Source organism: Carya illinoinensis, chromosome 7 (genome assembly GCF_018687715.1).
Source record: "Carya illinoinensis cultivar Pawnee chromosome 7, C.illinoinensisPawnee_v1, whole genome shotgun sequence".
Classification (NCBI taxonomy): domain Eukaryota; kingdom Viridiplantae; phylum Streptophyta; class Magnoliopsida; order Fagales; family Juglandaceae; genus Carya; species Carya illinoinensis.
The window spans coordinates 6,225,041-6,240,200 of record NC_056758.1 but is presented as its reverse complement, the minus strand read 5'-3'; the positions used below and the strand labels follow the sequence as shown (position 1 = coordinate 6,240,200).

The window sequence follows — 15,160 nt, the reverse complement described above, 5'->3', positions numbered from 1 at the left end:
GATGAGATATGATGAGATGAAACACTTTTACTATCCAAACAAGTAATCTTTCCTGAAATCATTTTGAAGGTGATCTTCCATGCTTAATTGGTGACATGAGCTTTTTGAAGGTATTGGATTTGTTCTTTTAAACATTCTCAAGGAAGGTACCAAAGGAATTGGTTTCCAAATGTACCACCTTGGATACTTTGAATTTACGCAATAACAGCTTTCATGGTAAAATTTTCTTGAAGCATTTCAAGTTGTCATCCTTAGGCCCTGTTTAGATATTGAGCTAAGTTGAGTTTTTTATAAATAATAGTGAATTGAGATTATGGAGTAAGTTTTGTGGAGTCCACCTAAGATGATTTTATATGTATTTGGATATTAAGATAAGTTTAGATGTATTTATAGAAAGTTAATAAAGGTTATTGGTCTCACGTGTAAAGAGATGTTAAATTGAAAAAGGTTGTGGATCTCACGTGTAAAAATGTTTTGAGTTGAAATGAGTTTAATAATTTAATAGTTAAGTATTTGGATGTTTGACTCAGTTTATAATTAAACTAAACTCAGTCTAAGTTCCAAACGGGGCTTTAATTTATTCTCAATTGAACAATAATCTGTTCATAGCTACTCTGTCTAGAGTATTATCAATTTGCAGTGGCATGTGTCTGTTTGATATTAAGAACAACATATCAGGCACAATTTGCAGTTGGATAGGAAACATAACAGAGTTTGGGGGAGCTCTTGTCATGAGTAATATTTTTTTTTTTTTTTTAATTCCATGTGGATTAGGCTCCACATTTTTAATCGATCTTTCTCATAACTCACTTTCGGGACCTTTACCTTCTTGCTTGGATGAATAGACTAATGTACTTTTGCAAGGGAACAAGCTTATAGGATCTATACCAAAAGCTCTTTTCAACTCATCATCTCTTTTTTTCATTGGACGTTCGAGAAAACAACCTTTTTGGCACCCTTCCTATTGAAATCAATACAGTTTCTAACTTAAGAATACTTTTGTTGAGAGGCAACACTTTTAGTGGTAGTATTCCAAACCAAGTATGTTTGTTAAAGAAAATAGGCACAATGGATCTTTCAAGGAATTCCTTTCCTGGGACAATACTGCATTGTTTTCACAATAGTAGCTTTGGGAAGATAAATGCTACTAATTATGCCTTTTCACAAACTTATAGTTTTCTTATGTCATGGTACATTGGAGAAACTTCAACATTTGCAAGTCTTCTAGAGAAATATCTTTCCATTAATGCTGATATGGATATACCATCATATGATAGGAAAGATATTGAAGTTGAGTTTGTAACGAAGTACAGGTCTAGCTCCTACATGGGTGGCGTCCTTGATTACATGTCTTGATTAGACTTATCATGCAACAAATTAACAGGTGGAATCCCAATGGAACTAAGACAATTATCTTCAATTCATTCACTAAACTTGTCTTACAATCAACTGATAGGTTCGATTCCAAAGACATTTTCGAGTTTGGCATCGATAGAAAGTTTGGACCTTTCTCACAATAGTTTGAGTGGAGAAATTCCCTCGACATTGATTGATTTGAATTGTATGGGAACATTCAATGTTGCATACGATAATTTATTCGGCAAAGTGCCAGATAAATATGAATTTGCGACTTTTGGGAATAGTAGTTACAAGGGAAATCCATTTCTTTGGAGACAACTACTAGAGAATGGTTGCAGCATCGTAGATAAGTCAAATCCAAAACCAACAAAATCTTCAAAAGCAAGTAAGAGGAAATGGTATGAAGTAGATCCTCTAGTCTTTTTTACTAGCTTCTCAGCATCTTACATTATTTTCCTTTTTTCTTTTTTTTTTTTGGTAGTTGGCATCCTTTATATTAATCCTTATTGGAGGTAGAGGTGGTTCAATTTGATGGAGGATCTCATGTACTAGAGTTATTTTACAATTTTGATTCCCCTAAAAAGATTGTCAAATCGAGTATGTCGACATTAGATCGATATTTCCCGTTTACGTGGACATCTTTAAATGCAGTGATGATAGATAGCTAGTTGTGTACTTAATTAGCATATGTATTTGATCATCAATATTGGTGATTCGTGATTGTTCTCTAATATTATGATACTGAAAGTCGATTTAGGCTATAGAAAACTTGTTTTGAATTGAATGGTTATTTCCTATGCTTGTCTTGTATTGAACTATACTTATCGAAGATGAGACAAATTAGGGAGGTATTGCTATTTTTCATAAGTGAGGGCAAGCCGCTTTCATATTCATCTATATGTTTTTATGACTTCTTATCGGTAGGAGGATCTTGACTAGAAGTATTTTAAATTGTATGTATGAACTAAGTTCCTCATGACTCAATTGCTCTATATTTTAAACTATTATTTTGAGAGGGGTGAACATGATGAGCGTTAGGCAAACTATAGTGTCGTTATTAGCATGGACATCGGTTTCATATTTATATTCACTGTACGACAATCTCCAACCAAAGTTGATGTCTTTTATATTGTCACTGAAGTTTCAAACTGAGATACAAAACACCTAAATAATTGGTAGTTGAGTGGCAACCTTACAAAAATCATGTTTGCCAGTTAAAAGGAGGGTTGAATGTAATGTTCACTTGCTCATGTTGTAATCAAGTGTTTAATCAGGGCGATCAAGTTAGAAGGAGAAAAGGCAGATGTATTGACATGAAACATGGCCAACAGAAAACATGAACAACAAACATTTCCAGCTTAGTTGATATAACACTGAACAATTTTTTTCAAAGCACAAGTTTGTAAGATAGTCTGCAAAATCATTGTGCATGCCTACAAACAGCAACCAAAGTTCATCATGAAAAGCATGACTCCGATATGGTTTGATTCTAAAATGAAGAAAATTATAGGCCTTAAGAGACAAGTAGAGTGCATAAACCAATATATCAGCAACCAAACCTAACAAGCAAGTCAACTGAAAAATGCAAATAGGAACTGTTAAAATCAAACTTAAGAAACAATTTAATGTCAGATATATCAGATATGTCAACTTGCCGTTTCTATTCATTTGTATACCGTTTTTCTCTCTAGCTTTTATGATACACTGCTGCTCATTTTGGCTGCCCACCCTTATGTATACTGTTGATCGTTTCACTCTTCAAGATGCTACAGCTGCTGGTTCTCTAAGCAAATTCATACAACAGGGGTAACACACTTTAAAAGGATAATTCCATTTTAATTTATGAAGGGTATTTCATTACCTAATACTCTGTTTCCTTTGAAACCATTCATTTCTATCTCTACAAAGCTCAGAATCCTAGACCGTTCATGTAGACCTTCTTCTAAATCATAGAAAATTCAATAGAATATGGATTTCTAAATGCTGATGGAAATTTTTTACATAATCAATGTTTTTGTTGCGTGTAATATATATATATATATATATACACACACACACACATAAGTAATGTCGTTGTTGCGTGTAATATATATAAGTAATGTTTTTATATGCAATTCCGATTCAAAAAAATCTACCAAAGCAGATGGAATTAAGAGTAGTCAATAATATAACTGAGCATATGAACTCAATAGGAAAAGAGGTCAATCCCATAAAAATCATTAACTTTCTTTGATGAAAGTTGAAAGAGTTGTAATTTAAATCCATAGCACAAACTACAGACAGATGTTTATTGCAAGCTAACCAAGCAAATAACTTCTCAGTAATTATAAAAAGATGAAAATAAGAAAATAACTTATATTTGGCAACTCAGGAAATAATTACAAAAGAAAGAGTCCAGGTGGAAAGTACCTTTACTTGATGAAGGGGATTTTTCCAGTAGATATGCTACCCTTCAAGTGATATTGGAAAGTATGTACGAAAAGTATCCCCTTCAATTCACTAAGATGACAAGCTCAAATAACAAAAGTTTCTGACATGGTGTGCATTCGAAAATGCATCTAATTTCTGACTCTAGAGACTTCAACTAACAAAAAGTCAATGTGAAAAAACAATAAATAAAAAGCCAAATAGCCAAACAAAGTATCTCACTAACAATCAAATTCAAGGCAACCAAAGTTGCCATTTGAAGTTGTCAAATGATGAACCATTTTTCAAGATTTATACCAAGAATAATTGTATGACAGAACTTAAAAGCAATTGAGCTCAAAATTACCTGTAAAGTTTTTAGTTGTATAATAAGAGGTAACTTGTCCATCTCATCTGGCATCGCAGTAGAAGATTGACCAAACCTGTTTAATTGTCAACTCCATGCTCTTTGAATGCAATTGGATACTATTTACTTGTCAAAATTTTTTTTTACCTCTTAAATATGTCAAGAAGCTTTCATCTTGGGCACAAAAAAGAACCAGCAAAGTTGCTCAGTCTGTTAGGACTGAACCAGGCCTCGATTGACGGTTCATTTGGGAATTCATACGGCACTTCTGCAAATTGTTTCGTGTCTTCAAAGACTGGGACGCTTGATTTTTCCAACATGATCTCACTGGTCCCTATTGTTTGATTTTTCCAAGACTAATTTACATGCGAAATTATTACTTGAAGAATCACTATAGTTGTCCATTCACCTAGTAGAGCTATGGATAATTTCGTTTTTGTCAAACCCCCGTCTAACACTAGGAATTAAGAATCACTTTAATCAACTCCTTAGATACATACCCCTTGCAACAAATTATGAGATGTTGAGTTGTCAAGAGGATTATCTCCAAAGAATCCGTGCAAAAGTGCTATTAAAAAATAGGTGTTCGAAAATTTCATGAGCAGTCTTATATAGGTGGCAATGAGCTTGGAACTCTTCTAACTTAGAGATCATTTTAGCTAGCACAACATGAATTGAATACATTCCAAGCAATTTCCATAAGAGTAACTTAATTCAGTCTATCATTTCTTTCCAGTTTCCACATCTGTTCCGACACTTAGATCCAAGCTAGGCCCCAAAAACCTGAATTTGGATATTAAGCATTTTGACAGAAAATGAACCAAAATTTCTGAATATTCTAAACTGAAACCGATAGTCCATGTTAAATAGATTTGGATATTAAGCATTTCGCAGGTTTCTACGGAGTAAGATTAATTCAAGTCAATGTGGAAACTGAGAGCTTCCGACTTTAGTAACTTAGGTCTTCTTCCACTTTTTCTAAAAGTCTTTGGCGTATCATGTGGTGGAATCAGTCCAAATCAACGTGGAAATAATTAGAGTTTCTAACTTTAAAGTTCAGCCAATGAACAGTCCAGAGTCCTGTATTTCACGCGATCTAGTTAGTGCTCTCACTATCCAGTATCGGCCTGTGTAAGATATCTTTTATGATATATTTTTTGGATTGGGTCGTGATACTGGTTCTGTTGGAGTTCAAAGTTTAGATTGCATATTACAAAGTCAGGTAATTTGGTGAAGAAGTAGTATATTTTGTTATAAAAACAGTCTTGCTTATTTTTGGCACTAGTCTTTGTATCTGACATTTAGTCGTGATGTTTTATCACGACTGGTGTAAATATGATCAATTTTTGTACTCTGTTTCTCTACTACATAAAATGTGAATATGAAGTTTGAAATTTTTATATGATTACATGATATTTATTTGGTCAGTACTTTGTTATGATATGATATTGCATAAGATAGTCCTGAGGCATAAGATTCTGTTGTGCTTTATTTACAGGCACTGCCATAGGCTATACTGGTGGCCTTTGGCCTACTATGGGTAATAATAGTGACTTCCGACCATGTCACAGGTAATAATAATGGCCTCCAACCCTTCCATGGGTTGTAGTAGTGGCCTTTGTTCTGAGTGCAATCACTTTGGCCAAAGGATACAAGAGACTATTGAAGGATTTTATTTAGGAAATTAGTTACTGTACTTTTGAATAGTATTTTGAGATAATGTTGCATTATCTGAGTCTCTGTGGAGAGTTTTCTTTTATTTTATATGTTGGAGAAGTTCATTTATGTCTCTGGGGAGGAACATATATTTGTTGGAACAAAAGAGTTTTACATGTTACAAAGCCTCTCCCTTTATCGTTGGAGTCTATACTGGAAAAGTGTGCTCATTTTCAGCAAATGTAAGCCGAGACAAGTGGTCGGCAACTACGTTTTCAGCACCTGTATTGTTGAAAATCTGATGTTAAGTCGTAGGAACTCCCTCCTTGGGTAAGAGGCGCGACAATACCATCCAAAGGGAAAGCCCAAGAAAGAGTTAGGGTGTGGGGAGTTAGAAAATTGAATTTTTTTAGATTAGTTTCTTGACATAAGGATGGCCAATGAAGGTAATGCGGAGATGACTACTCTAATGAAAACAATAGCTATCAGTGAGCTTTGCTGTTGAATTACTTCTTTTCTAATTTTGCACATTCAAAATGTTGTAGAGTTTTAGACTGCATTTGGTTCCTCAACTTCTCTTATTTAATCATTATAACTTTTTCAACATTTAATACAAAATATAATAAACAATTCAACTTTTTTGAATCTCAAAATAATAATAATATTAAAAAATAATATTCTAATAATATGGTCCGGCTACAAGCAAGTCTCGAACAAGCAGCTTCTCTCGCAACCTCACAGCCGTACCCTCGTCTAATGTGGTCCCAATGGCATGGTCTTTATCTCATCTGGGATACCAGACCTCGACAGTAATTCTCTACGTTTATTAACTTTCTCAGGATCGAAGTATCGTACACAATGATATCATTATGGCTTTAACAATTACTTGTGCAGTCTGCATCTCAGGAGTTCTTTTTATTTATTGCCTTATTTGTAGAGATTTTAGGCGGTGGGTTTGCTTTGGGAAGCCTAGTCATGGTGATGGAAGATGCAGAAGCACTTCATCACATGCTTTTGTTGAGGAGCTTTATGTCTCAAGGACTTGTTCACAAGCAACCCCTTCTGTATGCCAGTCCATCCAAAGACCCAAAAGGATTTCTGGGCACTTTGCCTAGTCCAAGGTCTTGCAAAGATGATAAAGATAAGTCTCATGGTCATGATCCTGAACAGGTGCTCTGCTTCTTCCATTTACTTCATTTGTTTATTTGTGTTTCTGATTTGGGAGACCAAAAAATCTCGATTTCTGTGTTTGCACAAATTGTAGGAGGGTTTGAGGATTGCTTGGCAATATAAGGAGTACTTAGGTGAACATCAGCAGAAGTTGATAATACTAGAGGTAAGCTTGTCAATAACAATTCTTTTTCTTTTATATTTTATTTATACTTCAAATGTGCTACTACTACTTATATTTAGCCGTTCCGGTATAAAAATATATCTAACTCCCAGGCAGGAAGGTTTAATTGTTGCAATCTTAGTTTGCCATCCATATTCCCTGCATAAATAGCCTAACGAAAAAGAATTCTTTTTACCTATAAAAAAATGTTGGTGGTGGGGGCATGACAAGTGAATCAGTCCATTATGAATGAATCTTGTTGTTAATTAATACTTGGAACAAGTTTACAAGTTTCTCAGTGTGTAAGATCTCATTAGCTTTTTGCCATGCAGGTGGTAAGCACGAGTATTGCTATGACTTTCACTTAATTTCCAAGGTACTGTTATATGCTTTCATGTTGTGAAACATGCGGTAATTGCTTATGAATTGTACAAAATAATCAAAAGAGAAAAAATGTAATTCGGTGATGTGCCTACATTCACAAGAGGGAGCGGCGAAGTAGGGTTACATAATGTCGCTCGGCGATATGCCTACATCCGCTCGCTCTGGTATCTGTCTACTTTCACTGTATAAACCATATACTTCTACATTTCATCATCAGAATTCTACTTTTGAAGTTTGGCTTTCCAAATACATCACACTAGTTTGGCTTCTTGTGCTAATTTTGATTAGAATTTGTTCTCCTCTTTGCGGGCAAAACTCCCAACCCGCCCCCTCTCTCTCTCTCTCTCTCTCTCTCTCTCTCTCTCTCTCCCCGAATTGAAAATGGTAGCCTGACCAAATTCCCTGAAACAAAGTCTAGTGATAGAAATTTTGGCATCTTACATGTCTATATATCTAGACAGGAGGACTTCAATATTAGGGGTGGGGTCGAGTACCTTGAAACGAAGTTTGTTAATAGAAATTTTCACGGCATAAGTTTCTATAGCTTGACAGGAGTACTTCTCTATGAAAACTGTTCTTGTGAGTTCTAAATTAAAGAGTGGTAATTGTTTCAGAATGCAGATACTGAAATGATTATGCATTTGACTCCATTTGCACAATTTCATTGTGGATTCTGAACTCAGATCTTGTTCAGTGGTATAAACCTCTTGTATCCTATGATAGATAGCGGCATTCTTGATCTTGTGATATGCAATCCTATGTGTTCAGCCTCTTGAGCTTTGTGATCTCTGAATCAATTGCATGTCTAGTTATATATATTGCAGTAGCCTATAGCATTGTCTTAGTTGTCATATATCTACTCTATGTATAAATGCATCTACCCACATGTGAATAGCAGAAAAATTACCCTTTTGCCCTTACATTTGTTAATAGTTTGTGTTTGATGAAAAATTACCTTTCTGTCCTTGAGGTTTGTTAGTAGTTTGTGTTTGATTCAAAAGTTATCTTTTGTCCTTCAGGTTTGTGTTTGGTAAGCAAAATTACCTGTGTCTTTGAGTTTCTAATGTGTTTGATGGGTAAAAGTACCTCTTTGTCCTTGAGATTTGTGTTTGATGGGCTACATTTTTGTCCATGAGGTTCTAAAATATTTTTTATTTGATTGGCAAAATAACCAAGGTTCTCAATGATTCTCAATCTTAATGATTATTTCTAATTAATATGCATTTTAAAGATTATATTTTTTCATATAAAAAAAATGTAGCAACATTTTCTCCCGCACATTCATGCCTTGCCCAATTTGATCATATATTGTGTAAGAATTTAGTCCTTGCTCGGAATCAGTTGAATGACACATTGCTTGGAAATTACTTGCGTTGCAAGAAAATAAAATACTTTTAACTTATTTACTCTAAAAATATTTTAATACGTAAAATTCAAATAATCTAATTTTTTTTATTAAATATTTTTAAAGCTCTTTAAACATTTTAAAACTCTACTGCAGTCCCAAACGGGCCTTAAGCTAGAGCGAGGGCTGTGCGGCAGCTTACCCAAGAGGAAAACAAAAGAGTGGCGGCGGCAGCACAAACTCAACGAAACAGAGACCACCGTGCGGCTGAGCACTTCAGACGGAGCTGGCGTTGGGCACCTAGAGAGAGAGAGAGAGAGAGAGAGAGAGAGAACAGAGAGTTAACGTGAGGGAACGAGGAACGGAGAGGGAGGCAGTGGGGAAGGTTCAGCATGGCTTACCGAGAGGCACACGGCGGCCTGGGATGGCACGATTGGCGTTGAATGGCGGACGGGCAGAGAGCTCACGGTGGGGGACTAGTCCTCTGTTTCGATGCTTGAAAACAGGGCCTTCGTTGATGGTGGGATAGCTTTACAGTGTTGGACGGCTTAGGAAGATGGGTCATCGGACGTCGGGCTGGCGGCTTGTGGTGACATTGCCGTGTGTGAGGGTGGCTGACGACTGAGCAGTAGATGGCTTCACGGCGGTTCTCCGAGTGAGCTACGGTCGTGGTCGAGATGTCGTTCGGTTTGGGGTACTCTGTTTTTGTGTGATGAAAACGGAGACTGAGTTGTGTAGTGCAGCTGATCCGTGAAGAAAATAAAGAGAACGAAAGGCGAGCGAGTCTGAGGGCGTAGGTGGGATTGGATGAGGGTGGGTGAGAGTAGGTGAGGACTGTGGGGGAAGAAACGAAGAAGAGAGAGAAAAAGAATTCCCGCGGGTGATACGGCGTAAAGAAGAGATCCAAAGAAAAAAAATACGCGTCACGGCGTGGGAAAATGGAAACCAAAGAAAACAAAGATAGAGTGAAAAAAAATTATCCACGTGGTCACGGGAGTTACAGCTTAAACATATGGTCTGCAACAAATTGAGATGTTGAGTGGTCAAGAGGATTCTCTCCAAATAATCCGCGCAAAAGAGTGAATGAAAAATAAGGTTCGAATATTTCATGAGCTAAGTTACATAGGTGGCAATAGCTTGGAACTCTTCTAACTCAGTGATCATTTTAGCTAGCACGAAACGAGTTGGCAATACATTCCAAGCAATTTCCGCAAGAGTAGCTCAATTCAGCCTATCATTTCTTTTCAGCTTCCACATTTGTTCCCACTCTTTGATCCTGGGTCCCCAAAACGACTGAAACCGACAGTCCATGTGAAATAAATGTGGTTATTAAGGCATTTTGCAGGTTTCTTCGGAGTAATATGTGGGTGTATATATTAGTTCAGGTCATTGTGGAAATACAAAGTCCTTCACGCGGTATAATTAATGCTCTCACTATCTGAGATATTTTTCCTTTTTAAAAGTCTTCCCAACGTATTATTATATATATATTGCAATAGAAAAATGGAGAAAATAAGAATTGAGTATTTTATACCAACAAAAAACAAGCTGAATGATTAGCAAGAAACCATAAATCGAGGTGTGTGGCAATGTTTTCCAGTCAGGAGGCCGTGGTCTTTGGTGAAGTGTTTGATGTGGGCGTTAGTAATTTTTGTGCAAATCCATGAGCACATAGGTTGCTTGGAGGAAGAGAGGGTTGGTCTGTTATGAGTGAAGGTGTTTCTGAAATCCAATGCTGATATTGGCGACCGTTTTCCCTCTTGGATTGAAGACGCATATAAGATGAGCAGTGACTGCTATGGTTGGGAGCAAGTCTTGTGCAACTCCGCCATGGCTCATATCGTTGGACTCTCCCTCAACCATATCATCGATACAACTAATTGGTTACTAAATGTGTCCCTGTTTTGGCCCTTCAAGGAGCTAACGAGTCTTGATTTGTCAGGCAATCAAATAGGTGGTTGCATAGATTACGAAGGTTTGGTTTCTAATTTGTTGCCCCTACTAGCTCTGCTTTAACTTTCACACTACAACAATATGAACCCCACCCGCCCCCTTGCTCTCTCAACAAAGTAAACCAAAATAAAATAAAAAAATGGAGGGTTGCGTTCGTAATTAGTTGTAGAGATCACGAGTTAATTTACACCCATGCTTTAAATTATTAACAAATCGGTTTAAATTGATTCATCCCTCTCACAAGCTCTATTTCGCTCGTTTACAGTTATATCACATCCTTTCTTTCCTGTAACATGCATGATAGTTTGTTTAATTTTGGCTACGAAGTAGTAGTTTTCCTTGTTATTTCTCATATCTTTTTATATAAATGAAGAGTTGGGTGGAATGGAATAAACCAAGCAAGAAAGCAAACTTAGTCTGTAGAAAGCGAAAATCTTATCAAAATTATATACCATCATGATTAGAATTTATTTTGATTTTGATTATCTTGATTCTTGTTGTCCTTTTAGTTGTTACATTGTGATCGAGCATGCATGCTTTCATGAGCTATGCTAATGTTGACATTAGTCAGTCTAGCTTTTGTTTTCAGTATGCACATGTTTGAATCAGAAATATGTGCTGGATCATGATCTTGATCCCTCAATCGGTACAATAATTTCAAACTAGCATATGTGTTCATTCACTGTGTGATGTATAAATGGCTAATCTAAGCAACTTGGAGGTCTTCATCTTGCGAGATAACCTACTTGATGGAAGATTACCAATCCAAGGTAACAACTGATCTATCCAGTTTAGGCTAAAATAAATTATTGCAACTTAGTGAGAGGGAATTTAATTTGTAGAAAGTCTCTTTAATATATCAATCTTTTTTACCTTTCTAAATATTTTTTTTCATATTTACTGGAGATTTTAGATATGAGTGGAAATCGCCTCACTTGGAGTATTTCTCCATATATTGGGGCACTATCTTTGACGAAGGCTATATCGCTATCTGACAATAATTTCAATGGAGCTTTCCCTACTGAAGGTGAGAATGAAAAACAAATTAATCACTCATCTTCAATTAACCATTCACTTTTTTTTTCACTATATATATATATATACACACACACACATATACACACACAAACATACAAATTGATTTGTTAAAAAAAGTGAGGGAACTGGCCATTCAGTTTACGCCTCCAACTAATTCTATTTGTTATGATAGATTTGTGCAAATTGAAGAAACTTGAAGAGTTGGATATTTCTGGCAATGACTTTGAAGGGATCCTTCCTCAATGCATAAATAATATGTCATCACTAAGAGTGTTGGATATATTTGGTAACCGTTACATTGGTAACCATTTCACAAACATATGTTCCGAATAGGTATATCTATTATACCTGATCCCAAATAAGGCATATTTTGGGCTTGGTCCAATGGTTACACGCCCCTCCACCATCAAGTTGGTACTGGTTTGAGTCCCAGTAGATGCTCTTAAGGATTTAAAATTTTTCGTTGGACTGTAGTTCCTGCGCCTTGCACTGCTAGGCTGCATGCCCAGGCCCATATAGAGGGATAGGGATGTCCATCCTCTCATTAAATCACTAAAAACCCTTTTATTGACTTGGGTGAACCTTGCCCTTTTGCTCTACCATGGGCTTCACTTCCACTAAGCCAATGGATGGCTTATGGTATATATATGACCGAATTTATTATAACCATAACCCATAACTTATTCTTTTTCCAAAATAATCCATGACTTCCAAGTAAATCCCAAAAATAATATTAATAATAAATAAACTAAATAATTATTTTGAAAATATTTCTAAAATTCATATATTTAATATCACAAACTACAATAAATATTGCAATCCCCCACTTATGTTGCATATTAAATTTTTAATCAAATATCGATATCTTCTTGCATACAAGAAGGTAATCTTTTGACTAGTTTGAACCTTCTATTATTGCATGAAGTATCTCAAATTTCTAATAAAGTCAATAGTGGTCTAGGTTTAAACCAAGACTTTATACATTAAGAACGGAAATATCACACACATGATTCCCACCAATTTTAACGAGATATCTCACCAATTAGTTTAAACTAATCTACGTACTCCATCCTGGCATTCATGAACATTTACAAACATAAACCTTGAACTTTTGCTAGAAGTTGTCCCCACCTCTTATATTCACATAGATAAAGTTCCTTTTGTGTCTTTATTACTTCAAACACTTATACAACTATTGAACTTCACTAAGAGCACAATACTCATCCTTCATTTAATATAACAGTTAGCACTTACCATCCTGCAAAGTTTTCTCACATTACATTAAATTTTAGTGCTATTTCAGCCATTGAACTGTAACTTGTTATTATCCTTTAAAGTTTAGACTATTTGTTAATAGTGTAAGGTTAGCTTCCTATTACAAGTGACTTTTATAAGAAAACAAACTCATTCCATTAGATGTACTAGTTACAAAATCTCTGGAGAGTCCCTTTGTGAAAGGATCTATCAGATTTTTACTTGACCGCACATATACAATAGTGATAATACTATTACTTATTATTTGCTTGAAATATTCATGCCTTAGACTAATATGTCTAAATTTTCTATTATATAATTTACTATAAGTCCTAGATGTAGTAACTTCACTATCAAAACGCAAAGAAATGGCTAACATCGATTGTGACCACAACTTTATATCAAATAATAAATTCCTCAGTTATTTTGCCTCTTTACCCATTGCCACTAAGGTTTCAAATTCAAATTCCATTATGGGATGTGAAATACACATCTGTTTCTTAGATGCCCTTGAAACAACTCCACTACCAAGGGTGAAACCAACAAAATGTAGCCTTGTTATCACTTGCACTAGTAATCCAACTAGCACCACAATATCCTTCTAGTACAGTAGGAAAGTTGGTATAATATAGTCCTAACAAACTAGTTTTTTTTTTTAAGTTACCCAAGGTCTCTACTAATTGCTTTCCAATGATCCATACAACGATTACCCATATATCTAGAAAGTTTGCATACGATAAAGGAAATATTTGTCCTAGTGCAATGCATTGCATACATCAAACTACAAATTGCACTAGCATATTCTAGTTATAATTTTCCATGCTACAAATTCAGATTCCATTGTGGGATGTGAAATACATATCTATTTCTTAGAAGCCCTTGAAACAACTCCACTACCAAGGGTGAAAATCCAACTAGACATAGCCTTATTATCACTTGCACTAGTAATCCAACTAGCATCACAATATCATTCTAGTACAACAGGAAAGTGGGTATAATTTGACCTTCAATTTTACTGCTATGTTTACGTTTTGAATGCACTGTAATTTTTAAATATTACTTTGATTTTTATTTCCGTTCAGATTTGGGAGTTTATTTTCATGAACATGTTTAGCTAAGTTTTCAACTAAGGTAGAGGATGAAATCTCATTGAAGATTAATAGTGTTAACATTGTGTTTCACGTGCCCTTAGGCCGAGCTTTCAGCAATTCGGATCTTCGATCTTAGGCCTACGGACACAAAGAAAACACTATGAGACGGGTGCTGTGATGGAGGTTGGGAGTCTCCACTACTTGGGGATCGTCATATACCTTATTTCTGGGGCCAGACGCCCATACCTTGCGTCAGGGGAAGTGTCCGCTCAACAATTCCTTCTGCCATGCTCCTTTAATGCGGCATGGCTCTCTAGGCTGCAACATTTAATGATGCGTGGCTCTCGGTACTATTTTGCTAGGGGATGTACGCCATCAAGATTCTCCTTTTCACTATGGTGTGTTTCCCATGTGTCCAAGATCATAGACTGGCTCCCCGCCCCAGGGCTTGGGGCCCTTTGATTGGGCCGGTGGATTGTTCATTCGGCCTAAGCCCCTTGTGATATTGGGCTTAGACCCCAGGCCTTTGGCCTGGGGGAAAATCTACCTTACAGTTATCCCGCCAATTCTCATTGAGCTATTTCGATGGAAATTTCTTCTTTCCTTTCCTTTCACGCCTTTACATGGCTGTTGTCACTTGGTATCCTTCCTTATTCAAGTGGGATGACCCCTTTGCCTTCTAGTTCCTCCACGTGTAGGGCCCCTTGGCTCTCTCTCATTGTTTGATGCGACATGCGATGCTTCAATTTTTGACTTTACTGGCATGTTTCCCGACGGTTAAGTTTTGTTACTCGGTGGTGGCTGTTATGTCCCTTCTGCATTAATGGTTGTCGGGAGGTTTCTTGAACTTCAAATCGTGTCGTGTGTCCATAGGATTCAAACTATTCCACTTCCCACAATGTGGAAATTGAAAAGCCAACCGCTGCTCCTCTACATAAGCTTCGTTCGATCCTTGCCATTTTCCTCTCATTACA

General features: G+C 36.2%; 2 protein-coding genes and 1 long non-coding RNA gene across 9 annotated transcripts in view; 2 read left to right on the top strand and 1 right to left on the bottom strand.

The window, feature by feature from the left end:
* The window catches only part of LOC122315536, a 109,424-nt gene that overhangs the window by 29,773 nt on the left and 64,491 nt on the right, over nucleotides 1–15,160 (top strand). The gene's annotated exons all lie outside the window — the stretch shown is intronic.
* On the bottom strand, nucleotides 2,697–10,188 carry LOC122315546. Its single transcript, XR_006244050.1, has 2 exons — nucleotides 9,252–10,188; nucleotides 2,697–9,150 (listed from the first exon to the last, which is right to left on the bottom strand). It is a non-coding gene; the product is annotated as an uncharacterized LOC122315546 (long non-coding RNA).
* On the top strand, nucleotides 10,330–14,794 carry LOC122315541 (receptor-like protein 14). 3 transcript variants are annotated; one of them, XR_006244046.1, is made up of 3 exons: nucleotides 10,330–11,573; nucleotides 11,710–11,830; nucleotides 12,014–14,794. XR_006244046.1 is itself a non-coding variant. In XM_043131516.1 (3 exons), the coding sequence occupies exons 1-3, from the start codon at nucleotides 11,501–11,503 to the stop codon at nucleotides 12,172–12,174; spliced, it is 348 nt and encodes a 115-aa protein (XP_042987450.1). In that variant the 5' UTR covers nucleotides 10,330–11,500; the 3' UTR covers nucleotides 12,175–14,794. The 3 variants fall into 3 exon arrangements, 2 of the variants coding, with proteins under 2 accessions (XP_042987450.1, XP_042987449.1); XM_043131516.1 differs by having other exon boundaries at nucleotides 11,717–11,830; XM_043131515.1 differs by having other exon boundaries at nucleotides 10,331–10,825; nucleotides 11,717–11,830.